Genomic DNA, 25,226 nt, shown 5'->3' with positions numbered 1-25,226 from the left:
TAAGTATTGTCTTGTGCTTGCTTTGTAAGGTGCCACATCTCTGCTGATAATGCCGTAATGACTACTCTATTTTCCTTTCCAGGTCCTTTCCAGGAGTGCAGTTATGGGGGTGAGAGGCTTACAGGGGTTTGTGGCGAGTACCTGCCCACAGGTATGCACCGTAGTCAATTTGAAAGAGCTGGCCGAGCGCCACCGGAGCAAGCACCCTGGCTGCATGCCCACCATCGTGGTGGACGCCATGTGCTGCCTCAGGTACTGGTACACTCCCGAGTCGTGGGTTTGTGGCGGCCAGTGGAGAGAGTACTTTGCTGCTTTGCGAGAATTTGTTAAAACCTTTGCAGCTGTTGGCATCAAGTTGATATTCTTCTTTGATGGCATGGTGGAGCAGGATAAGAGAGACGTGTGGGTGAAACGAAGACTCAAGAACAACAGGGAGATCGCCAAGGTTTTCCATTACATCAAGTCCCACAGGAAGCAGCCCGGCAGACACATGTTCTTCATCCCCTCGGGGCTGGCCATATTTACGCGGTTTGCTTTGAAGGCCTTGGGTCAGGACACTCTGTGTTCGTTACAGGAGGCCGACTATGAGGTAGCCTCCTATGGCCTCCAGAATAACTGTCTTGGGATTCTCGGAGAAGACACCGACTACTTAATTTATGATACCTGTCCCTACTTTTCAATTAGCGAGCTCTGTCTGGACAGTCTCGACACCGTCATGCTCTGTAGACAGAAGCTCTGTGAGAGTCTGGGCCTCGGCCTAGCAGACCTTCCTCTCTTGGCCTGCTTGCTTGGCAATGACATAGTCCCGGACGGCGTGTTTGAAAGCTTCCGGTACAAGTGCTTGTCTTCCTATACCTCTGTGAAGGAGAACTTGGACAAGAAAGGGAGCACTATCTCAGCTGTAGCACACCACATAGCTAAAGTTCTTCGCTTACACCAAGGTGAGAAAAAGCTAGAAGAGATGTTACCTTTGGGACCAAACAAAGCTCTTTTTTATAAAGGGGTGACATCGTATCTTTTGCCAGGACAGACATCTCCGTGGATTTTCCAAAAACCCAAAGGTATAGCAACTTTGCACAAGCAGGTGGTATCCATGAGTTCAGACCCTGAATCCAAGCAAGAAATTCCTGTGTGTACAGATCCTGACTCTAACCAAGAAAGTCCTATGTGTATAGACCCTGTATCCAACCAAGAAGTTCCTGTGTGTACAGACCCTGAAATTAAACAAGAAGACCCCATGAATATGGAGCCTGAAATCAAACAGCAAGTAACCATGGTTTCAGACACTGAAATCTTAAAGGTACGTAGACATGCCCACCAGAATCTAATATATTAGGGTTGAAAATGTACCCATCGAGGGACTGGAGTCAGTGCATCCTGCCTGCCTGCAGCGGTGAAGGCACTGTGGGGACACAGACCAGGGTTCCGGGAGTTTAGTTTCATGTGACAATCCGTGAAAACTCACATTATAAAGTATGTGTGACACTGTTACAGAAGAGAGCTCTGGGAATTTGAAGGAGAGTGATCACTGTGGGTTAAGGTGCAGACAGAAGTTCGCGGAGGAGTGGAACTGGGGCCAGACCTTAATGGGGGCCGACATTGACTTTGAACAGGCAGTGACTGGTGGTGGGGGCACGGCGGGCGCAGAGTGTGGGGTCTGTGTCACTTTGGGCACAGTGGTCAGACAGTGGACTGGAACATGGGATTTGAGGGAGGAAGTAGGGAGAAAAATTGGGAAAAGGTAGACTGCATCCAGATTGTGAAGACTATTAAATACCACACCAAGAATTTGGACTTAGTTCTGAAAGTAATGGAGAGGCCTTGAGGGGTTTTGACAGGAGGGCCATGGTTTAACCACTTCTGTGTGAGGTCCTGTGCTATGTGCTTTACATGTATTATGCCATTTAATCCTGGTGTAACAGGAAAGATACATGTCCACATCCCTCAACAAGTTCAAAAGCAAACTCATTACCCAGAAACCTGTTACTGTTCCTGGCATCGTGAGCGTCGCCGTCTTTCATCTAGTTATGTACATAAGTTACAAAGCTAGGAATTAGCTGTCCCATTTTACATAACCCATCTCTCCCAGTCTTGTTATGTTTACCTGTCGACTTCCCACTGCAGATTGAGCCGTCCTTTGTCTGGCCTGCACACTGTACCCTTGCAGTCAGTCTGTGACACATGCAGGAAGAAAGCCACATTTGCATTTCATTCTCTGAGGACCGAACACTAGTCTCTGTGGGGCCATGGCGCACCCTGACCTAGCCACTCCCACGTCTCTGCTTGCTCTGGAAAGCTGTCCTGCCCTTCTGCTAGTCTCTTCTGTCACAGCTGGGTAGTCACACCCTCAGAAGCCCCGAGGACCCACCCTGTCTGTGGTGCCTGCTGGTGAGTGTGCCTGACATTTGTAGCACATGCCCGTTGGGATTTCGTGTTTGATTAATGTCTCACTGCCAAACCCCTTGTGCCTGTCACACTGTCTGTGTCATAGTAGCTGCTCCTTGGATCCTGAGTGCATATTTGTTCCTTGTCTTGCAGCTGTAGATTTGCTCGTTCGTGACTTCTTCCTCCCTCTGTACAGCTGTAAGGAGTCTGCTACCCTGAAAAGCCCTTCACCTCTCTCTGTTACATGCGTTATAGCAGATAAGCTAATTTGTTACACAGAAAATTATCGTGAAAAGTTGAATGTGATACATGCATTAGAGCTATCAGTGGTAAAGTACTGAGGAGTTGAGGAAAATGTTTGACCTTGAAGTGTATTCTTATATGCTTCAGAGAGGAAAAAGTATGTGGGTTGGAAATTGGAGGAAGGATAGACTTGGAACTCCAAGTGTTGGCAGGTGGTAGGAAACAGGGAGTGCAGCCTGGGAGAAAGGTCGGGTAGTGACAAAGAATTACAGACGCCTGAGGAGATTCCATGCTCAGAGTTGGGAAAATCGAAAGGCGTGTGGAGATGGACAGAGAAGAGCTAAATCGGGACTTTCTTAAATATTTTTAGTTCCGTTATGTAGGTTGGCTGTAGGAATAGTGGGTGTAGAAATAGATGGACCAGGAGGAGATGACCATCCAGTAATGCATCCTTATGCAGATTCTGCAATTATCCTGTTGTCCTCACGTCACCTCCTCAGCCTCATGCAGCTCTGCTGCCAGATGCACTTATGTCCTTCTCACATGGGGACACAGGTGTGAAAGGTTAAGTCACACAGGAAGTACTTGGCAGACCCTGCAGTGTGAACCCAAGCCTTGACTGCACGTTTGACTCAGGCAGACCACACCCACCTTCCCTGTGGGTCTGGAAGCTCCTTGGCCCCCACAGGCCCAGACGGTGGGATTAGTAGTCAGAGAGCTGGAGCCAGACTGGAGGAACCTGTAAGGAGGGCTTCAGAGGTGGTGTCAAAGGTAGACCGCGAAGCCTGAAGGACAAGGTCGGGAAAGGCACACGGGCGCCCTGTGTCTGCAGATGGCCGTGCGCGGCAGCCAGCCCGGTGCTCGTAGGGAAGGAACACGGCAGCGCGGGGTGCTCCTTCCAGTCTCATCCGCCCGACGGCCCAGCTCACTCCCATCTCCCACGGGGCCTCACACGTGTCCTCTCCGGGCCCCGCTCTTGTCCTGAACCCTGGCTGGCATTCACCCACCGACGACCCACCTGTGGCCTTCGCTGTTTCAGTGGGCACCCCGGCCCATTTCCTACAAGGACAGTGCCGACAGATTGGTCAGCCCACAAGGGGCAGCGCGTGGACTGGGCAAGAACTGAGGACATAGTTTTATACTCACCGAGGAGGTATTACTGGACATCTTTGAGCACGGGTGTGGTGCCACCCGGTATGTGTTACTGCAGAGAACGAACTAGTCTAATCCCACATAAAAGACCAAAGAGCTAGAAATGGGAAAGGGCCATGGAAGCAGGCAGGGGGCGCAAACTCCAGGCCAGTTTGGCAACAAGATGAACACAGGTCAGTCTGGCTGTGGAGGTGACGGGATCCAACAGTTAGAAACACGCTAGGTCCGGCTACCGCGTGGGAGATGGGCATCGGAAGTCCCACTCCCGCGCTGCTGGAAGAGATCCCCGCGTGTGCTCACCTCCCGCAGGTGGGAGGTGGGCTGGGCCAGCAGGGGGCAGCCCCACAGCAAAGGGGCAGGACCCTGTCGTGAGCAGACGGAAGGCCCCGGGCTGCCCCGTACCACACAGGTGACCGGCTGGGGACTGGGGCAGTTAGGTTGGCAGCGAGGGCTTGGTGGCCTTGGAGACTGGTTGTACCGGGCCTGGCTGCAGCCCCCACTGCAGGGGTCTGGGAAGGTGCCTGGGGTGAAGCAGGTGGGGTCTGGGCACGCGTGGCCTGCCCCCGAAGACCGACAGTGGGTGGGCCTGTCTGCAGACGAGGGTGCCATGTGCTCACACAGTGACGTTTATTGAATTTAATTATATCTTTGAAAATAATTTTGAAGTTTCCTAAGTTCCCCTTGTTTTTCCTTAAAATTTTTTGCAAATAGCCGTATCAAATAGGTAACCAAAATTATAGCATGTGTGTATTTTGACCACACATGGGCACCCTAGAAACCAGCAATTAACCCTAGGCATACCCCACTACCTGATACCTGCCTTTCCTCCGTGGTTTACATAATGTTGGGTAAACTGAATTATTAATAGCTTTAGAATTTTGAGATGAGGTGAATAAGGGTTTTCCAAGTGTGGACTGCTGTATATCTACAGCCACAGGCACAGATAAAAGGCACTAGGCGATACTGAACTAATTAATGGATTAAAATGATAGTTTAGAGAATTTGTCTGGAAACGCTTTGTACACCCAGACAAGAGTGTTACTTCTCAAATTGTGTACAGTTGCCAAAATTTAGATTTCTTGGTAGGGTAACTATAATTTATTATAACTTTCTAGATAAATTTGTCAGAATATCAACTCTCTTGAAATGAAAAGAATCCGAAATGGAAGAGGGAAAAGGAAAATAAAGTAGAAGGTGTTCTTCCTTAAAAGGATCGTAAAATACATGCCTGTCACACGTGTGGTAGGTCCTGTGTCAGAAGGGGCACATGGGAAATCGATCACGTCTGATGATCTCCAGTGGGTTAGAGTATCAAGTAATCATTCTTTAAAATCTTTTCTACAGCCTTGCTGACCTGAAAGCGGCCAGCCTGTCTGCTGTCTGGATTTAAAGAAATGTTGGCAACGGCAGACATTGTGGGAGAGCCTTGCCTTGTAATAACAGTTAGCACTGACCCTGTGCTGTGTGCCTGGCCGCGTGTTAGGTGCAGTTCATATGTTACCTCACTGAGTCCTCAATAGTGTTGTGAGGTTGGCACTTTTATTAAACCTATTTTACACATGAAGAAAGTGATTCAGACTCAAGTCTCCCATAATGAATGAACTTAACTGGAACTACTTAAGTATGTATAAATAATGAGACAGCCTGAGTCACAGAATTTTGCTATTCCACGTTATCCTAATACCACATTTTAAATGCCTTTAGCTGTGGGCTGTTTGGGTTTAAATTTTGAAAAGCAATTTTGAACAGGAATTAATTTTCTCCTGCAGTGATAAGAATGATCAGGAAAATCAAAGCTGTATGTAGGTTATGGTAGCCCTTCCGATTCTGAGTATTTAAAGAGAAAGTGGCATCAGTTTACATCGTGTCTGGTCTCCTACCATGTGCCAAGGCTGCTGACATTGCCAGGCAGAAACCTGTCAGTGTTCAGCACACGTTTCACTCAGTAGGGCAGAGACAGGTGCTTGAGTGAGCTACCGTTTCTACTCTCGGGGGTTCCATTTGGTGGGGGTCAGACAGGGTAACAGTGTTGGGTCCGTGTGAGTGGAGCGTCATGAGGCAGGGGGAGGTGAGTTCTGGGAGAGGAGGAGAGGGTTTATGGACAGGTGACACTGGGGTGAGCCTCAAAAGGAAGAGGCTTGTGACGTGGGAGGCTGGGAGGGGCTGGAAGGGACAAGTGTTGCAGAGCACAGGTGGCGGCGGGGAGGGTTGCGCCTGAGGAACCTGGAGGGTGTGCCGTGTGATCAGCCCACGGCAGTTTCTATGAGGACGCGATGGTTGTGCGGGAAAAGGGGAGGCGCTGTGAGGTGGGGTCTTGAGTGAAAATCAGGGCGAAGGATTTGTGGAGGCCGTTCAGATGCTTCGAGGACGGTAGTGATTGCCTCAGTGTGTGCCAGAAGGCAGCTTGGGTTGGAGAAGGGAGAGGTGGGGTGGGGCTCAGCTAGAGGTTTTTGTGGCTTTGTTTCTCTCAGAAGGATGAAATGACGAGACACTAGAGGTCAGCTCGCCAGGTCAGCTGGGTGGTTGGAGACTGGGGGTGCGGCGGGGGGCATATTCAACTCTTGGAGCCTAGAAGCCCAGAAGAAGGGAAGCAGAAATGCCACCTCCACGTCCTGAGTTTGAGTGACAATTGTTCCGTTTCCAAGTGCCTTGAAAAACACTGGCATGTGATGTAAAGGTGTCGGCTGTTCAGTTTGCAGGCTGCGGTTTTGGTTTTGTTTTCGAGGAGAAACTCTTGTGTTTCACTGTTGAGCAGATTGCCAGGATGCGCCACGTCCAGGGGGAAAGCTACCTGGTGTACAACATCCTGACCAGTGGGGAGATCGAATGCAGCAACACCCTGGAGGACGCACTGGACCAGGCTCTGCCCAGCCAGGCCTTCGTGTACCGCCCCGTGAGACAGCGTGTCTACTCCCTCCTGCTCGGGAGCGGCCAAGGTGAGGGTCCCGGACGGCGCCATCTGGGCCAAGTTGTGACTGACTGGCCAGACCAAGGCGCATGCATCCTTTCAGGGCACAGATACAGCTAAACAGGGTTGGTTTCTCTGAAATCTGAAAGTGAGGGTACCGCTGCCGTGTGTACAAAGTTAGGTAAATGCCACAGGACGTCTCCATCTGATCAGCAAGCAGCCTGTTGGTTCCTTACAGGAAGAGTAGTTTGTTTCTATAAAATGTTATATTTTTACGTGCTTTTTAAAAAATGTGAAAACCCTCTCCTCCTGTAGGAGTGTAGGGTGTGTTTATTATTAGAAGACAGTGTCAGTTTACTCTCCCTCAAACTGTGATTTTCATAAAAGAATTGTAGAAAATCCAGTACTTCATATTTTAAAATAAAAACAGAATTTTCCTTAGGCTTTCGTAATGAAGTCTGTGCATGTTCCCGTCTGTATTCCATTGCGCAGTAGCAGCGAGTGTGTCGGGAGGACCTTTATTTAACACCACGTGTGCAGTTAGTCAGGACTATAACCCTCTGAGGGGCAGGAGAAGACGCTTTGCAGTAGGCAACTGGTGCTTACTGCGTTTAGTGACCTCTGAGGTCAGGCCTTGCTCACTGAGGCAGGCTGACTGCACCGCCATGGTCGGATGGGAGAGGGCTCGGATGAGAAATGGGTTTATATCATGAGAAAGAAGCTGATTTACAAACAGAAACGAAAGGACCTATGTAATCTACTTTGGGACCAAATATTGTCTGAATGATTTCTTTTTCTCTTTGGTCTTATGTGGCTCTGCCTGTATTCTTTCTGAACATGAATGATTGCACATTGATTAAGACTAAAAAAATACATCTTCATCATGAGAAACATTTTACATCAGAGAATAAAATTTGCCTGGAATTGTTTATAGAGCACAGCTGACCTTAGCAACTCAGGGGTAGGGGCACTGGCCCCTGATTCAGTCAGAAGCCCGTGTATAACTGCCTTCATCCTCCACACCCACTGATCCCCAACTGTGGCTCAAAATACACTGGACCCTGGAAAACGGGTTTGATCTGCGCAGGTCCACTTACTAAAACCCGGGAATAACTGGACCTCGTTCTGCTCAGTCAAATGTATTTTCTCAACTGAGGTTAAAATGCATGAGGTGCACTAACTTGAATTCCATACTTTGTTAATGCACTTTACTTTAGTCATGTAGGTGACCTCAGTAGGTAACCATAGTAACAGGAAGACTCACTCTAAGTGAACTTGTCTTCATAAGTGATCTTTCCTTTTTTTTTTCTCAACGTTTTGGTTTTGTGATGAAGTTTACAGTATTAGGATGTGAAAATAAAATGCTTCTATTGCTGGTTTATTTATGGTACTGATGAGACATATTCTACGTTGTTTGAGTGGCTTATTCTTATGTGTGTGCTTGAACGTTAAATACCCTCTACGATGGAGCATAGCCTTCCATAAATATTAGCAACATTAATAAGGCTGTTCAGGTCTTGTACCATCTCCTGTTGACTTGTCCTTGGTTCTTGAGGGAAGAGTGTTGAAATATTCAGATGTTGTTGTGATTTTTATTTATATGTTCAGTTCTGTTAGTGTTTGCTTCAAATAGTTTGGAAGTTCTGTTCTTATGTGCATGTATATTGAGGATTATGGTGTTTCTTAATGAAATGTCTCTTTTAAGAGTATGAGATGTCCCTTTGAAAAAACCTAGTAATATTTCTTGTCTTCAAGTTGGCTTTGTCAGACACCAATATAAGCACTCCAGTTTTCTTAGGTTAGTATTTACATGCTGTATCTTTTTTCTGTCCTTTCACTTTTAAACTAGTTCTTTATATTTAAAGTGCACCTCTTTTACGCAGCATGTCACCTGACAAGCACATCCTCTGATCAAAAACATCTGTCTTTCAACTGGCGTGTTTAGACCATTTACAGATAAAGTTACTATTGACATGCTTGGGTTTTACATCTTCTATTTTGCACTTCGCTCTGGTCCCCCCCCCCCCCCAATTTTATCCTCTTCTGATTTCTTTTGGATCAGTTGAAAAATTTTTAGTATTTTGTTTCATATCCTCTGTGGGATTGTTAAATTTGTTCTTTTTTTAGTGGTTGCTCTAGGGTTTATGATACTCATTTTTAAAGGATCACAACCTGCCTTCAGATAGTAGCATATTGTGTTATGTGTGATGTAAAACCTACAACAGTGCACTTTCGTTGTGTCCATTATTTTTGTTACTGTTGCTTTATGTCTCCTGCATATTTTTAAAACTTTTGGAGTTCCATAGTACATTGAGTTCCATGTCGTTGAGGACACACAGTTTCCGCCAAAGATGACTATATAATAAAACACAATACAAAGCAGGAAATTGACACTGCAGTGCTCTTAACTAGGCTGCAGACCTTGCTCACTTCACATTCTTTCACTTGTGTGTGTGCATCGTTCTGTGCAGTTTTGTCCCATGTCAAGACGCAGCACAGCCCCTCACCACCAAGGAGCTCCCTCATACTGGCCCATTGTCCTTCCCTCTGATGACCACTTGTCTGTCCTCCATCCCTGGATTTTGGTCTGGTTCGAGACTTGCATAAATGGAAACAGATATGTTCTTTTGAGATTATGCATGTATCTTAGACTCCATAATACACAATTCTTATTTTTTCTTTAGACGAGGGGTTTGCAGGCTTTTTCTGTGATGGGCCAGATGATAATAAACATTTTAGGCTTTGAGGTCCCCCACAGTCTCTGTAACAAATACTGAGCCCTGCTGCTGGAGTGCAGACGTGGCCGCAGACGGTATGTCGGTGATGGAGTGTGGCTGTGTGCTAATACAGCTTTATCTAGTTTTCCCATGTCACCAAATTTGAATTTGATATTATCTCCCTGTATCACAGAATATTCTTTTGATAATTTTTCCAGTCATTTAAAATAATATGAAAGGCATTATTAGGTTTCAGACTGGATTAAAACGAACAGGCCACATTTGGCCCATGGGCTGTAATTTTCCAGCCCTTCCTCTAAGCAGTCAGTTGTCTTTTAAGGAATTAATAAATGAGAAAGTCCTCTACATGCTACACAATTTCTGGTGTTCTTAATTTCTTTATTCTGAGATCCAAGCTTTTCATCTTTAGTTTCTTCATCTGAAGAACTTATTTTTACATTTCTTGTGACGCTCATTTTAGTTCCATGAGTTGTATTTCCTGAAAATATCTTTAAGAAGTGTAATTTTGCTGGATGTAGAATTTGGGGTATTTTTCTGTTCAACACTTTAGAAATGTCATTATGTAGCCTCTGGCTTGTGTTGTTTCTCATGCGATGACAGTAGTCCTTCTTACTGTTCCCCGTATGTAATGAGTGTTTTTCTCAGGCTGTCGATAAGATTTTTCTCTCGATCACTGGTTTTCAGCAGTTTGTTTAAGCTGAGCTTGGGAGTGGCTTATACTTTGTTCATTCTGCTTGGGAGTCTAGAGCTTCTCAGATCTGTGAGTTTATGTTTCCTATCAAATTTGAAAAAAAGTTGAGCGTTATTTCATCAGATACTGTTTTCTGTCTTCATCTCTCCCACCTCTCACTCTGGGCCTCCAATTACTCGTATGTGGTTTGTACCTCATCGTGTCCCTCAGGCACTGAGGCTGCTTTTAGCCTATTTTTCTCTCTGTGCTTCACCTTGGGCAGTTCCTGCTGCTGTTTTCAAGTTCAGTGAGCCTTTCTTCCCTCCCGCCCCCAATCCGCTGGTAACCCACCCAGTGAAATCATCATTTCAGATACTGTTTTTTAATCTTCTGTTTCTGTCTTCCCTGTCTTCATAAGTTTTTAAATTTATCCACGGTAGCTGTTTTCAAGTCTTTCTCTACTAATTCCTTCTTTCCTGTCATTTCTGGGCCTGTGTCTGTTTATTGACTTTTCAGCTCACAATGGGTCCATATGGTCCTGCTTATGTGTTCTCATGTGCAGTATTTCATGATCGTCTGCTGGAAGGTTTTGGCTGCTATCAAGAGTATTGAGTTTTGGTCTTTCCTGCTCCTTTAGGGCTTGCCTCAAGCTTTATTGGTGGGGGTGAGGGTGGGTTCTGTAGGAACTTTGATTCGAGAGCTAGTGTGGCCCCACTCCTGAGGCCTGGCCTTCCTACACTGTCACCTGAGTGCCAGCCAAGTGTTTAATGAGGGCTCTGCACATTGGCTGCTGGGACCCTGCTGGCAGGCCCCAGTGGTTGGTCAGCAGGGCTCCCCTGTGGTCATCTTGCCCAGCCTGAGTCTTACCCTGGCTGGACGTGTAGTCCTCAGCGCACAGCGCCAGCTCTCTGGGGCTCTGCCCTGGGGTCACCGCTGCCATGACAGCCTGGCCCTGCAGGCTCTCCGACATTCTCCCTGGGCTGTGGTGCACAGTACCTCTGGGCAGAAACTTGGGGTGAAGACTGTGCAATGTGAGGGTGCATTGGCTTCAACAGTTTGTCCAGATGGCGAGTTACTGATGGTGGGTGGACAGGTGGGCAGCCCCGCCCCACGTCGGCCAGGCCCTGCAGTGCTCTTGCCCTCTAGGTGCTGACAAAGGGAAGCATTAGTGCGACTCCTGTTCCTTTCTTGGTGACGTTTTTTCTCTTGAAAAGTTTTAGATTATTCTTTATCCTTTATGTTCACAAATTTTCCTCCCCTTCATTATCTCTGTTTTCTGTTACAGGCACTGCTAAGAGATGGGTGTTGGACTTCCGGGGTTGATACTCTGTGTTGCTTCATCTTCCAATTCCTGGTTGTTTTTCCCTACATTATGGAAACATTGCTCCACTCTCTCTCTACTCTGTGGACAAATTGTCCTCTCTCCTTCCTCTGTCCATCGAGACCACTGTCCTGTTGCCCTGGGGGAGCCCACCCCTGCTCTCCTCTGCACAGTTGGTCCCTGCTGGACCCTGGGTGTGGTGAGAGCTCCGCCCTCCCCTCCTGGCTCTTGCTGTCTGCCAACCTCCGTGTGTGGCAGTCCTCGGAGCTGGGCTTGCCTCTTGTGCCTAGGCTCTCATTCACTTGTATTGCTTTAAAAACTGTCCGTATTGACCAATGCAGCATGTATTTCTCTGGCTCAGGCCATTCTTATCAATTCTGTGCATCCTGCCAACCCTTGAAAACGAACTCCTCCACGTCCCTCCTCACCCCATGTCCTATCGGACGGTACCGTGTGCTTTTCACCCTTAGGCCACCACAGCTGGTGCACGTGTTTTCACATGGTCACTGTCTGCTGGGCTGTGGCTGAGCTGGCTGGGGCTGTCCAGGTGGCATTTTACCACACTGAGGTGATCGATACATGTTTGTTGAGTGTATGTTTTAAGTGCCACTTTTCCAGGAGTTTTTGCATTTAGCGAGGCATTCCTTAGAAAATGACAAGTCTGAAGCTTGAATTTCACGTGCAGGAGGGCGAGAGATGATGGTCTCTCCAGTCTCAGCAGGTGTAACGGGCAGGAAGAGCCCGCTCATTTAAAGTGCGTGTGACATCTGAGGTGCCTTGAACTGCACAGTTTGGACTCTCAGCCCAGAGCCAGGCCATGAACCTGTGCGCTGTGGGTCACAGCCAGAGCCCCAGGCCCTGATCGATGCCTTGATACTTCAGGCCTGGTGATGTGGATGACTGTCTGATTGGACTCTCCAGTCCGTCTGCTCATGAGGCGTAGCAGGTTGGTTTCGCTCCTGCAGGCTTTCCTAGTTGACTGCATGGTGTTTGGATGGCCAGGCGTGGGGATAGCCCTGAAATCCTCCGCCCTCAGCCCGCACAGGGTGCCCATTCTCACCTCTGTGTCTGATCTGTAGTCTCCCTAATGATCATCGCAGCTTAAGTCACTGTGGAACCTTGTGAATTTGAGGAAATAGAAGAAACTCAGAAGCTGCGAAGGCAGGACCTGTGCTGTCCTTGACGCCTCAGCAGCTAACAGTGTTGGAGACAGCCCCCTGCGGCAGCCGTCCTGCTCCTGGCCACCTTCCCTCACTTCACCCAGTGACCGTTCTGGGGCTCCCCATGGTATTGGGGAGCCTGATGGTCCCGTGACGGGGTCGTCAGCCCTGCCACTGAACAGTCGCTGACCAGTCGGTGAGGTGCCTTTGCAGAGTGCCTACTGCCACCAGCATTTTGAAATCCTTGGTGTTGACCTAAAAGGTAGCTTGTCTTCAAAAATATTCACAAGAATAGGGAGTTACTCTATTTTTAAGGGCTAAGGACACAACAATTACAGGTTAAATAGCAGGATAAAAATGTTACAGAGCCACCATATTACAAACGTATTGTTTAAAAAGTCTGGAGGGGCCGGCCCGGTGGCTCAGGCGGTTGGAGCTCCGTGCTCCTAATGCCGAAGGCTGCCGGTTCGATTCCCACATGGGCCAGTGGGCTCTCAACCACAAGGTTGCTGGTTCGATTCCTTGAGTCCCACAGGGATGGTGGGCAGCGCCCCCTGCAATTTAACAACGGCAACTGGACCTGGAGCTGTGCTGCACCCTCCACAACTAAGATTGAAAGAACAACAACTTGACTTAGGAAAAGTCCTGAAAGTACACACTGTTCCCCAATAAAATCCTGTTCCCCTCCCCCCCAAAAAAAGGGGGGATCGTTACCAACCTGAAAATCGCAGTAACTGTGAGGTTAAAATCCACGGTGCTTCTCCTTTCTCTTCCCCTGCAGTGCAGCCCTCCAGACCTGTGGGAGGAGTCAGCCCTTGGGGGTTTGTGTCACGTCCAGTCCGAGGTGTGGACCGCCGCACACCCTGCTCCCAGGAAAGGGTCTTAGTTACACGCAGGAGCCTTCACAGTGGGGTCATGGGTGTCCTTTGTGCCTGGCAGGCAGGTTGGTGGTATTTCTCCGTTTTCATGTGTAAAGTCGTACGTAGTGAACGGAAGACTAGCAGACAGCTTCTGCTCGAGTGTTTCCTTTGCTTTCTGAGCTCAGCCCAGTACACTGAACGTCCCAGTGAGAAAACCAGCCTTTTCCTTCAGGAATCGCCAAACCCAGTTTCCTCTTCTGCTTTTCTTGCTGTGTAGGCATTTAAGATTATTTCCTTGTAATTCAGACAGACCAAATTATTGCAGACGTTTCTGCTATAGTTCAAAAGTGCATGCCAGGTTAAAACCTCAGCAGTGATTCATTTCCCCAGAGAATGGGCCGAGCTCTGGGATTTTCCAGCAAAATGTGTTCATTTTTATCTTAAGGAGGTCTCAGGTGACATGAACCCCTAGTTGTGGGTTTGAAGGAGCAGGGAGTTGTGACTACGTGTGTAGAAGGGATAATCTGGATTAAAAGTGGAAATGGTGCCATCTGAATATTTAGGTGTAGATGAGATGTTCCCAGACTACCAAACGTACCCTGTTTCCCCGAAAATAAGACCTAGCTGGCCCATCAGCTCTAATGCATCTTTTGGAGCAAAAATTACTATAAGACCCGGTATTACATTACATTTATTATTATTTATTATACTTATTATATTGTATCATATTATATTATACCCGGTCTTATAGTAGAATAAGACCGGGTCTTAACATTGATTTTTGCTCTAAAAGACACATTAGAGCTGATGGTCCAGCTATGTCTTATTTTCGGGGAAAACGTGGTAGTCTCTGTGAATGTTGCCATTTTCTAGCCTCTGGACGCCGCTCTTCTGACCTTCCTGTGATAGTAGAAGGCATGTCGAGGTCTGTTAAGTCACCTGTCCCCACTGGTCAGTGACCTGCTCCCAGTTCCGACTTCACACCCCTTTACCTGCCTCCACCTTAGAGAAAGTACTTGTTGAAAATCCTTTCCTGCGTCCTTCCCACAGTGTCAAAGAAATCTCACTTAGGGAGGGGAAGTTCCCATCAGTAGACCTGATTGCTTTCACCTCTGGCCAGTCAGTGTCACTCCCAGAGATTAAGAGTTTCATGTCCAGACTGTGTGTCGTAAACAGGGTGAGCTCTCATTCTGGGGACATAAGTCTTGTTCTGTGTCCAGATTGTGCGGTCAGCGAAACTCATCGCATGCAGGTCATTGTGCAGTGGAGGTACCAGTGCCTGAGCCGGCGGGACGGGAAGGAGGTGTGAGCCCAGTGCCTGTGTGAGACGTGGCCTCAGAGGGGGAGGGTCCAGACCATGGAAGGCCGTTTGCAAATGTGGAGGTGACAGAAGCCATGGTGAGGGCAAGAGCCTCGTGAGCTGCAGCCGTGGCTGTTGGGCCCTGGGGACGGCGTTTGGTGCACCCGCCAGAACTGTGCTCCAGACTCTGGGAGGCCCAGACGTGTTCAAGTGTGTTGGTGCTTGTGCCGCAGACCCGGGGAGGATGCCGGAGGGAGAGCCAGGCAGTGGAACGGCCAAGGGCGGTTCTCCGAGGGCTGTACTTTTATTCTGGCACCGTGGGCAGCCGTTGGGGGGGGGGGGGTGTCTTAATTAGAGCAACCTGGCAAAATTTTTATTTACAAGACAAAACAAAACAAAACCCTGTAGCCCCAGTTTGCTTGGAGAATGACTTGGATGGACATGAGACTGAACGTGAGATGTGACCTCTGGCTGGCCCAGCAAGAGTGGTGACAGAGCCAGAAGGGGGCTGGGCAGGGTGCAGAGTTGCAGGGAGGGAGGACAGGCTGTGTGGCAGCTGAGGGAGGGGGGCGTGCGGCAGGGCTACAGGGGCTGGACAGAAAGTAGCCCGGTGGCTCCAGGGCAGGTCAACTGGGAACGTGTTCCTTCCACCTTCACCTCGCTGGGAAGCTGCAGCGCAGAGTCCAGCTGGACGTTTGCAGCAGCCAACAGCCCAGCAGCATTCAGAGCTACCGTGGTTCTCTGTTGCCGCCAACTTTTTGAATTGTCTCACGTGATACTAGTCTCGATAGTAACATAAAATGGTGAATTTCAGGCCAGAAAGGACTGTCATGTCCTTACTTTTCCATGACTGTTTTCTGGAGCAATGTGAGGTGGGAAGCAAGGGGGGCGGGACACTGGGGATCCCCCAGGGGGGATTGTACCCCAGATTCCTGTTTCTGTACCCAGGCTATCCTGCCCCTCCCCCCACCAGGCTGCTGTTCTCATTGGAATAAACAGATGGCCCTTGATTGCAGGGTAGGGGCCAACTCTCGGATGCCCGAGGTCCCCGTCAGTGACCCTGGGTGTGGGAACTCATGTGCTTGCCGCCTTGAGCTGTCCCGGCAGAGTGGGCCCGTTACACCGTTAGGCTGCTGATGAATGTTGGTACCCACGCACATCACTGACCCTGCTGTCTCTCTCAGATGGCGCCAGCAGCTGCCCCACTGTCCGGGAGTGGTTTGTGTACTCTGGGAACCCGCTGAGGCATCCAGACCTCGTCAGGCCTCTGCCGATGAACATTCCAGGTACGACAGCCTTCGTTAGGTAAGCATTAATGCTCTACCATCTGAGACCGCCCGACAGTAGATTCACTGCGGGAACATGGTTTTTCAGAAGTGCACAGGTACTCATTTCTGTGTCAGCCCTGGGCCCAAGGGAGGGAACTTACCTGCTATGGTTCTGAGACAGCGCAGGAGAAGCCGGCAGGCAGGCTGCTGGCCGAGGCTGGACCCCAGGGTCTGACACACGCAGTAGCGGGATTGGGTTCTTGACATTCTGCTTAATGTCAGCTCTTCTTCCTGTACCAAGCTGACAACACGAGAGGGGAGATAAAGGAAAGTTATTTTAACGGGAAAAGTAAGTTTCCTTTTTATGAGCGGTATCTTGAAACATGTAATGAGAGGGAAGGAATAAGAGGTTTGTCCAAAAATCAGCTGAAGTAAATCCTTTCTTTCTTCGGGGTCGTAATATCCCTTGAAAAAGGTCAAGAATTTATGACCTTAGAGGATAGTGTGTTACATGGAGACAGTTAAAGGAGAGGGGGTCGGGTTAGAGTTTATTTTTAGTAGCCTTGTCACTGTTTCAGAGAACAAATATTTTTCTAAGATTTGGGTAGTCCGTCTTTGTAGGTGTGAAATTTTCTCGTGTGGCTGTTATTTTCCATCACACAGCCTGTAATCCACCAAAGGAGGATTAGAGCACTGCAGAGTCTCTTTGTAAATGGGATTGTGTTGGGGGAGAAGTTGATGAAAGTTACAGACTGTGTTCCCGTATTCTCTCAGTCGGTGATGTTGTGCTCGACCCTGAAAAGGTGCTTAACACAAACACAAATCCAGGTGAATTGACACTTGTTTTTACAGCAGGAAGTATTTTTAAAGGATAACCAAAATAATTTTCAGAAATGTTTTGTTATGTATGTAATTTCCATCTTGTAATGTCTTTCCGAAAATACTATGGAAAGGGACTAAATGGTTTCCTTGGTGGCTCGAATCAGTTTGTCTGTTCGTCATGTGAGTGCGTGTTGAAGGCGACTTGTAGGATGTCTGGATGTCCTAGGACGTCAAGTGACCATCAGAGCGTGTGCTGCTGGGGCTCGGCGGCCGCGGGGCTGTGCGCACCAGGCTGTCCTGACTCGGCTTTGGGAGCCCGATCTGTGCGCAGAAGCCATGTTTGAAAGGGCCCGCATCCCCGCACTGGCACCCTGGGGATGTGACTTTGATGAGTGACTGCTTACGTGTATGTGAGCAGTGGCACGGACATGGCGGGGCCTCCCTGTCCATCTGCTCACCCAGACACTCCTACCAAGTTACGTGAGGAGGTTTTGAAGCCCATGGGTTTTAGATGTGATGCTACATTAGTTGGTGACCTGGCAACCAGAGCACTTGCTTATTTAGTCTGTGGTATTCTCTGAAACATCTCTGAAACATCTCCCACAGAGCTTTGGGAGAAATGTATGGGGCACGTGTGTGCGAGTGTGTGCATGTATGTGTGCCTGTGTATGCACGTATTGTGTGCACACTTGCATGTGTGTGCCTGTGTGCACGCGCATGCATGTATATCTGGGATGGGCCCAAGAACATGCATTTCTAGCAAGTCCCCAGGTGACACTGTGGCTGTTGATCTGGTAAGAGATACAGCGAGAGAAAGTCCAGTCCAGCCCCCAGTTCCACAGCTCGCTCACCAGCCTGTGCTCCCTTCGTGTGGCCGCCTGTGCAGGCTGAGCACTGAAGCTGTCCCCTCCCGTGGGCTGCAGCCTGCCATCCTGTAAAATGGTGTCACGTCCTGCTGCAGTGGAGAAGCTGTAGGCTGGAGCCCCCTTCTTGCCCAGGCCGTGTGTGTCCTGCTCACCTTTGAGGTCCACGTCTTCTTCCCGCTTCTTGCCTCCCCCTGCAGCCTGAGCCATCTTGCAGGCACAGAGCTGAGCACAGCATTCTCCTGGATAAGTTCCGTCCTTCCCAGCACTCTTAGGGAGGGGCCTTGGTACCGATACCTCCGCCCCTGGAGCTCCCCCTTTGTTGGCTGTTCCCGTGTCCCGCCCGTGGTGGCCCTGTGCCCACATTTAGTCCTCTGCTGTGAGCCTTGGCGTGCTCTGGGGCACACTCCCGCTTTGTGCCAGTGTGCTGTCCCTGAGGGCAGGTGTTAGTCTCTGGTCCCTGCCATGATGGCCGGCGTGTGGGAGTCCCTGGGGGCAGGTGCTGGGGGACAGCTGCTTGGACGTGGGGTAGACGGCAGCAGGGAGGACAGTGGGAAGCGTGCTGTCCGATGCCAATGCTGCCCCTCCCAGTCCCAGAAGAAATCTCTTCATTGAGCAAATGAGCAAGGGGATTTTAATAATTCAGACATGCTCGTATATATAAAACAAGCAAAACACGAAAAATTTTATTTTAGGAATTTTTTTGCATAATCCTTCCAGAGACGTGCTTCCCAGAGCGTGGGGCTTACAGACGACCTGTCTCCAGATCTGCAGGCACCACACCTACGTACAGAACCCAGGAATATGCATTCTGTGCAGCGGGTCCTTTGTGCACTGACGTCTGGGAGCCGCGGGTCTCGGGCTGGGAGAGCACAGTGAGGGGCGAGGTGGCCGTGGGGTGGTCGTGACCCCGCTCGCACCCAGGGCAGTGCCTGTGTGGTGATGTCTGAACAGCTCCTTAGCTACAGGGTATGGCACAGGAAGTGGGGGTGCCTCGCCCCCCTCGGCACAGGAGGGAGAGGGTTTCCATGCAGCACATACACGCTGGCCTGTGAGGGCTTCTTTGTGAACCAAGTTGCTCCATGGTGCTTACCGTCCAGTCCTAAAGCTTCAAAGCCCAAGGCTGTCAGGAAGGGAAGCAGCTCGTGTCCCTTGTTCTTTGAGGGGGTTTCTGCAGGAGGCACGTGAAACTTGCTAGTGCAAAGCATGAAGGTGACGAGACTTCTTTTCCCACCTAGGGGGGACACCTAGTTTGAATCTGCTGTGGCTGAACCAAGAGCTGGGAACTCAAGCCCTGCGCATGGACACGCTCCTGGCCTGTTTCGACCTCTTGTCCTCGCGGGAAGAGCTGCAGGCAGTCGAGATGCCCTTCCAGGCGCTGTGCTGCCTCCTGACCTACCTGTTCGTGCAGGTAACCCTGCTCCTTTTGGCCTGCCTGTCGTACGTGCTCTGGGGCGCAGCCACGGCCAGGCCCCGCGTCACCTGTGTGCGCTGCTGCTCCCATGAGCACTAACCCTCTGAAATGCTCTAACCCAGAGTCCCATGTTGGAGAGGCCTGGCTGCTGTCTGTACTGCACCCACATGTGACAGAGGCTCGGGGACCTTGCAGGTGAAGGAACCTGCTTTCGCTCTGCTTCTGCTTCCCAAGTGGTTCGTCCCCTGTCCCATCCCCTGCTCGGGTCCCCCGTCACTGCTTGGGTGCTTGTTTCTGCCCCTGGGGTCCCGGGTGAGGGTGAGACGGTCTAGCTCTGCATTCGGGCTGAATAGCCTGTCATCCCCGCCTTCCCTTCTGGGCACATGGCTGCCACTTTCCTCAGCCACAGTTGTTCATTCACCCGGCTGACAGATTTTACTAAGCACTTACCTTCACGTTCCGCCCTGAGAGTGGGTAATGGCTGCCTCCTGGGGTAACTGGAGACGCGCGTGGTGGGGCACCATCAGCACCCTGCAGAAGTGCCGGTGATGTGTCCACAAGGGTCACCGCCATCGTTGTCGTCAGTGTCCTCCTCAGCCATCAGCCACACGTGCACGCAGCTCTAGGGTCTTGTCACCAACCCTCAACGAGTGGGACAGTTGCTTTGTCATTCATTTTGCACTTAGTTTTTCTATGGAAATTGCACAAACCGAGAAAAGAGGCGCCTTGCAGCAGTTTCCCATGAACGTGGAAGTTAGTGTCTGGACCCTCAGGACGAGCAGGGCCTAACATGCCTTCCAGCCCCTTCACTCCCCTCCTAGCTTGTTGTTTTAGAATGATGTCATAACAACAGTGACAGAAAGTCCCTTGCAGCCAGTCGTCTGTTTCTTTAGCCCCTTTGGACTTTCTCTAACCCTCTCAGCCCTCGTCCGCCCTGAACGAAGTCGTGTGATTCTGATTTTCAGACGTGAGTTCACCTTACAAATTATTGGCTGTCCTTAAGAAACTTACTTCACTATAGAATTACATTTCGAGGGAACCTTACACTGACTTCCTTTGTCAGTGCCCTCTTCGCTCTGCCATTCTACAGCCAGTGCTGCATTTCCCGCGTTGTAAACGTGGGCACGTGACTCTTAGGGGTTCTGTCCCTCATGACTGGTTGCATAGGCAGTGGTGTAAACTTAGTTTTCCCTTTACTGCTTTGAGTGGAATGTTTCTTTATTTGCACCAGACTTAGCAAAGTAGGGACTAACAGGGTGGCAGGAGTGTGTGACATTTCAGTATAAAGGTGCATTTCCTTTGAGACTGTTCACAGGTACACAGGTGTACGTGTGGCCAGCATTTCCCGTGGGCAGCAGTCTCGGCGCTGAGCTGGGCCGGCTGGTGGTGGGCGCTGAGCCTGCATTGGCACTTGGGTGTGCGCCCTGCGTGGTCTATTCCACCTCGTGGTCACACAGCACAGCTCTGCTCACTCGTCATTTGTGCAGGTGGCGGTCAGCTCGGGAACCCCCTTCCCACAGAGACAGCCCAGGTTGCAGAACGTGCTGTCCTCTCCTGCCTGTGGAGCCAGCGGGAGGGACAGTGCACTTGGCGTCACCTCTAAGTGACCTTAATGGCAGGCAGCATGAAGCCGACTGCGTTGCTTTCACTTCAGGGGACACTCGTGAACTTTTCTAACTGGAAAACAGGTGGACACGGCAGCGGTGTCCCTTAGGTTAAGAAGTGAGTGTATCCTTGTTCACGGGGATAATTGTTCTCTCAGGATAAGTCTAAAAAGGTGCACTTATAAATTCTTACACTTTTATACGCTTATGCTTACACTAGATGTTTTATGTGTAAGACGGGATAAGAGCACATATGTTCAGTGTACAAACCTGCACAGAAACTAAATGCTCTTGTTTCATCTGACCTCTAGTTAACAATTTTTTATTAAAGACTCATCTGAGAGGATTCTCTGGAAGGGAGAGGTTACGTCCTAGAATGTGCACGTTTTAGAAACAGTCTGGAGTGGAGCAGACCCCTTATCAGTAGTGTCCGTCTCCTGGAATTCTAAAAAGTGCGTACGCAGGACTGGCACTGGGTGTGTTGCAGATGTCACCACAGATGGCGCCCAGTCTGAGACGGGCGTCGTGTGACAGACACGACGTAGGAGCCCGTGATTCTCTTCCCACGGTTGACAGTTTCACATCAGCCTCTTCGGAGCTTGCCGGTGGCGAGCGGAGTCCCCTGCCTGCGTTCCTGTGTAAACGCAGGGCACCGCGGCCGGGCTTTGGGAAGTGCTCTGCGGGTCTTGCCGCTGCAGTCCGGCACCTTTCTTCTTGTTGTGAGTGCTGCACATTTGTAGATGTTCCATTGTCCCCTGAAATAACTGTGGGTGTCGTTTCTACAAAGGGAACTGCAGTGGCTGAAGCGGTGCCGGCCGTTAGTGTGCCGCTCGGGCCCCGCGCTGCTAGTCTCTGTCTCCCCAGGGCGTACTCGGCATTCTTACTGTGGCCGTGGGGGTTTCCAGCGGCGGCACCTCAGTGGGAAAGTGCCTGGTCCTTTGAGGGGACACGCGGTGGGGAGGCAGCATCACAGTGTACCCCAGCTCTGTCTTGTTGGCTCTCGGGCCCCCTCCTTACTCGTTTACTTAAGACCTGTCTTTTTGTTTCTGTCACTTTCGTTAGAGCTTTGGATTCCACAAAGGATTGGTGGGGTCTCATGTTTCAGGGATCCCGGTTGCCTTTAAACTGATTTTCGAGGACTCAGGTGTCACCTGGGGCTGGCCGAGTGGCTATGCACCCCAGCCCTGACCACCAGCTCAGGCTACTGGTCGTGCTCTCTGTCTGCACACTCCGGAACCTCAGCTTTGGAAATTGTCCTTGACAGTGATCACCTGCCAGGCACTGGAACTTTCCACATTGCTGGAGAGGCACGAGGCTCCTCTGTCCAACGCGGCCCCGGGCAGGGTGCAGAGCTGCACCCCAGGGACTGGAGGTGGGAGATGAGGCCCCAGTCGCCTGCACTGTCCGCTTGTCTGCTGCTGGAGCTGGGAAGGCGCCGTGTGAGAGCCTGCTGGGTCCTCTTGCCCAGGGCCACAAGTGCTAACGCCGGGCTCTGCCTCTCTCCCTTCCAGGTGGACACACTGTGCCTGGAGGACCTGCATGCTTTCATCGCCCAGGCCTTGTGCCTGCAAGGAAAGTCAGCCATGCAACTTGAGGCCCTGCAGGTACTGACGTGACTGACGGACTGTCACTGTCCTGAGGGCAGCCGGCCCGACCCCGGGGGTCAGCGTTCGAGCCGGCCCTTGTTTTCTGCTCGTGGTAGCAGTGTTGTGGTCCGTCTCGCCAGCAGCTGAGTCCGAGTCCTGCCACGTTAGCGAAAGCTATAAAAGAGGACAGACCGTGCCCTCTCCGTGGCAGTGGCCACCCTACGTTGTCGTGAGCAGCTGGACCAAACCTGCTCTTGTACCAGCGCGGCCTTGTGACACGTTTGAGAGCGGGGTCCTCGCTGCGTCTCGGGGTTCTGGTCATTGGAGAGAGCAGCTTATTTGGCTTCTTATAAACCTGTCGCCCACGTTAGGGGTGCGAGCGCCCCGTCCTGCCCGCTTCACCCAGGGCCTAGTCTCCCAGGCCGTGTCGGCTCTCCGGGGTGGCAGTGTCACCCCCGGCGCCTGGCTTGCATGGGTTTTCATGTGGGAGTGTTTGGTGATGGTTATGCGCCATCTCTGGAGGCCTGCATCCGGTGCGGTGTCACTCAGACATGGCCCCGCGTGAACGCTTACCCTGACGTCACAAAGTGGCCTCGCAGGCCTCCCGCTTGCTGGCGGGTACCTTCCCAGTGATCAGCTCCTTCCAGCAAGAGTGGGACCTATGCCATTGTCGCTAACCGTTGGCTCCTTCCACGTAATGTAACGGTGTAGCTGGTTCTGCACGTGGAAATGGGCCCAGCGACCGCCAGAGTCGTGTGCAAAGTGTTTTCAAAGAGGATGTAAGCTTTTCTGCTGTTTTGTTGTTAATGGTTTTAATTTAAAAAGTAGAGTTGACATACAGTATTACACTAGCTTCAGGTGCACAGTGCAGTGGCTGAGGCTGTCGGTCACCAGTCGTCAGTCAGCCACTCGCAGCAGCTCACGCCAACCTTCAGCTGCTCACGGCAGCCCAGCTCCAGGGCGAGCTGTTGTTCACAATCTTAGCTGTAAAGGGCACAGCTCACTGGCCCTTGTGGGAATCGAACTGGCGGCCTTTGGTGTTAGGAGCAGGGCGCTTCAACCGCCTGAGTCACTGGGCTGGCCCAGAGTTTTCTGAGTTCTTTATAGATTTTTGGATATTAATCCCTTATCAGATGTATCATTAGCAATATGTTCACCCATTCAGTTGGCTGTTTTTTCATTTTGTTGATTGTTTCTTTTGCTGTGCAAAAACTTTGATTTTATGTAGTCCCAGTTGTTTATTTTTTCTTTTTTTGTCGTTGCTCAAGGAGACATATCCAAAAGAATATTGCTAAGACCAATGTCAGAGTTTCCTGCCTGTATTTTCTTTTAGGAGTTTTGTGGTTTCAGGGGTTACATTTAAGTCTTTAATCCATTTTAAGTTTATTCTTGTATCAGGTGTAAGATGGTGGTCTAATTTCATTTTTTCCCCCATGTATTTGTCCAGTTTTCCCAGCACCGTCTATTGAAGAGACTGTTCATTCTTGCCTCATTTGTCAGATTTAATGGACCACATACACATAGGTTTATTTCTGGGCTTTGTATTCAGGTCTATTGATCTGTGTGTTTTGTTTTGTGGCAGTACCGTGCTGATTTGATTATTGTAGCTTTGTAATATAGTTGGAAATCAGGGAGCATGATACCTCCAATTTTGTTCTTCTTTCTCAAGACTGCCGTGGCTGCTCGAGGTCTTTTATGGTTCCATATAAATTTGAAGATTATTTTTTTCAAGTTCTGTGAAGAATGCCATTGGTATTTTGACATGGATTGCATTGACTCTATAGATTGCGTGGGGTAGTATGGACATTTTAACGATGTTAATTCTTCCTATCCACGAGTACGGTATGTGCTTCCATTTATTTGTATCTTTTTCAGTTTCTTTCTTCAGTGTCGTATAATTTTCCAAGTACAGGTCTTTTACCTCCTTGGTTAAATTTAATCCTAGGTAATTTTTTTTGATATTGTCGTAAATGGGATTGTTTTCTTAATTTGTCTTTCTGATAGTTCAGTATTGGTATATAAAAATGCAACCGATTTCTGAATATTAATTTTGTATCCTGCTATTTTACTGAATTTATTTATCAATTCTAATACTTTCTTTTGGTGGAATCTTTAAGCAAACTTTTTTTTTTAAGGACACAGCTCACAGTGGCCCATGCAGGGATTGAACCAACAACCTTGGTGCTACCAGCACCATGTTCTAACCAGCTGAGCTAACCCGCCACCCCATTGCCGGGATCTTTAGCATTCTCTCTATATATGGTATCACGTCATCTGCAAATAATGAGTTTTACTTCTTCCTTTCCAATTTGGATGCCTTGTATTTCATTTTCTTGTCTGATTGCTGTGGCGATCAGAATTTCCAATACTATGTTGAATAAAGTGGTGAAAGTGGACATCCTTGTTTTGTTCCTGATCTTAGGGAAAACACTTTTAGCTTCTTACCATTCAGTATTATTTTAGCTGTGGGTTTGTTGTATATGGCCTTTATTATGCTGAGGCATGTTCCTTCTGTGCCCACTGTATGTCTATTAATACAATCACATGGTTTAAATCCTTCATTTTGTTTATGTGGTGTATCACCATAATTGATTTATTGGTATTCAACGAACCTTGCATACCAGGAATAAATCCCCCTTGATCGTGGTGTATGATCATTTTAACGTATTGCTGAATTTGGTTTGCTAATATTTTGATGAGGATTTTTGCATCAATGTTCAAAAGGGATATTGGCCTATAATTTTACTTTTTTGTGATGTCTTTATACAGTTTTAGAATTCGGGTAACAGTGGCCTCATAGAATGAGCTTGGGAGCCTTCCCTCCTCTGAAGTTTTTGGAGTGGTTTAAGAAGAATAGATATTAATTCTCCTTTGAATGTTTGGTGAAAGTCACCTGTGAATCCATCCAGTCTAAGACTTTGGTGGGAGTTTT

General features: G+C 49.4%; 1 protein-coding gene across 4 annotated transcripts in view; it reads left to right on the top strand.

Moving 5' to 3' along the window:
* Positions 1–25,226, top strand: part of FAM120B (family with sequence similarity 120 member B) — a 62,283-nt gene that overhangs the window by 10,940 nt on the left and 26,117 nt on the right. For 3 of the 4 annotated variants that reach the window (XM_019712645.3, XM_019712644.3, XM_019712647.3), the window contains 5 exons: positions 83–1,300; positions 6,536–6,716; positions 15,922–16,023; positions 18,929–19,101; positions 22,220–22,312. In XM_019712645.3, coding sequence (XP_019568204.3) covers positions 104–1,300; positions 6,536–6,716; positions 15,922–16,023; positions 18,929–19,101; positions 22,220–22,312 — 1,746 coding nt within the window. In that variant the 5' untranslated portion in view covers positions 83–103. The remainder of the gene's footprint in view (positions 1–82; positions 1,301–6,535; positions 6,717–15,921; positions 16,024–18,928; positions 19,102–22,219; positions 22,313–25,226) is intronic. The other variant, XM_019712646.3, reaches the window with a different exon arrangement.

Source organism: Rhinolophus sinicus, chromosome 2, assembly GCF_057876585.1.
Source record: "Rhinolophus sinicus isolate RSI-liver-muscle chromosome 2, RSI-T2T, whole genome shotgun sequence".
Taxonomy (NCBI): Eukaryota; Metazoa; Chordata; class Mammalia; order Chiroptera; family Rhinolophidae; genus Rhinolophus; species Rhinolophus sinicus.
The sequence above is the reverse complement of the archived record's forward strand: the minus strand, read 5'-3'. Positions and strand labels throughout refer to the sequence as shown.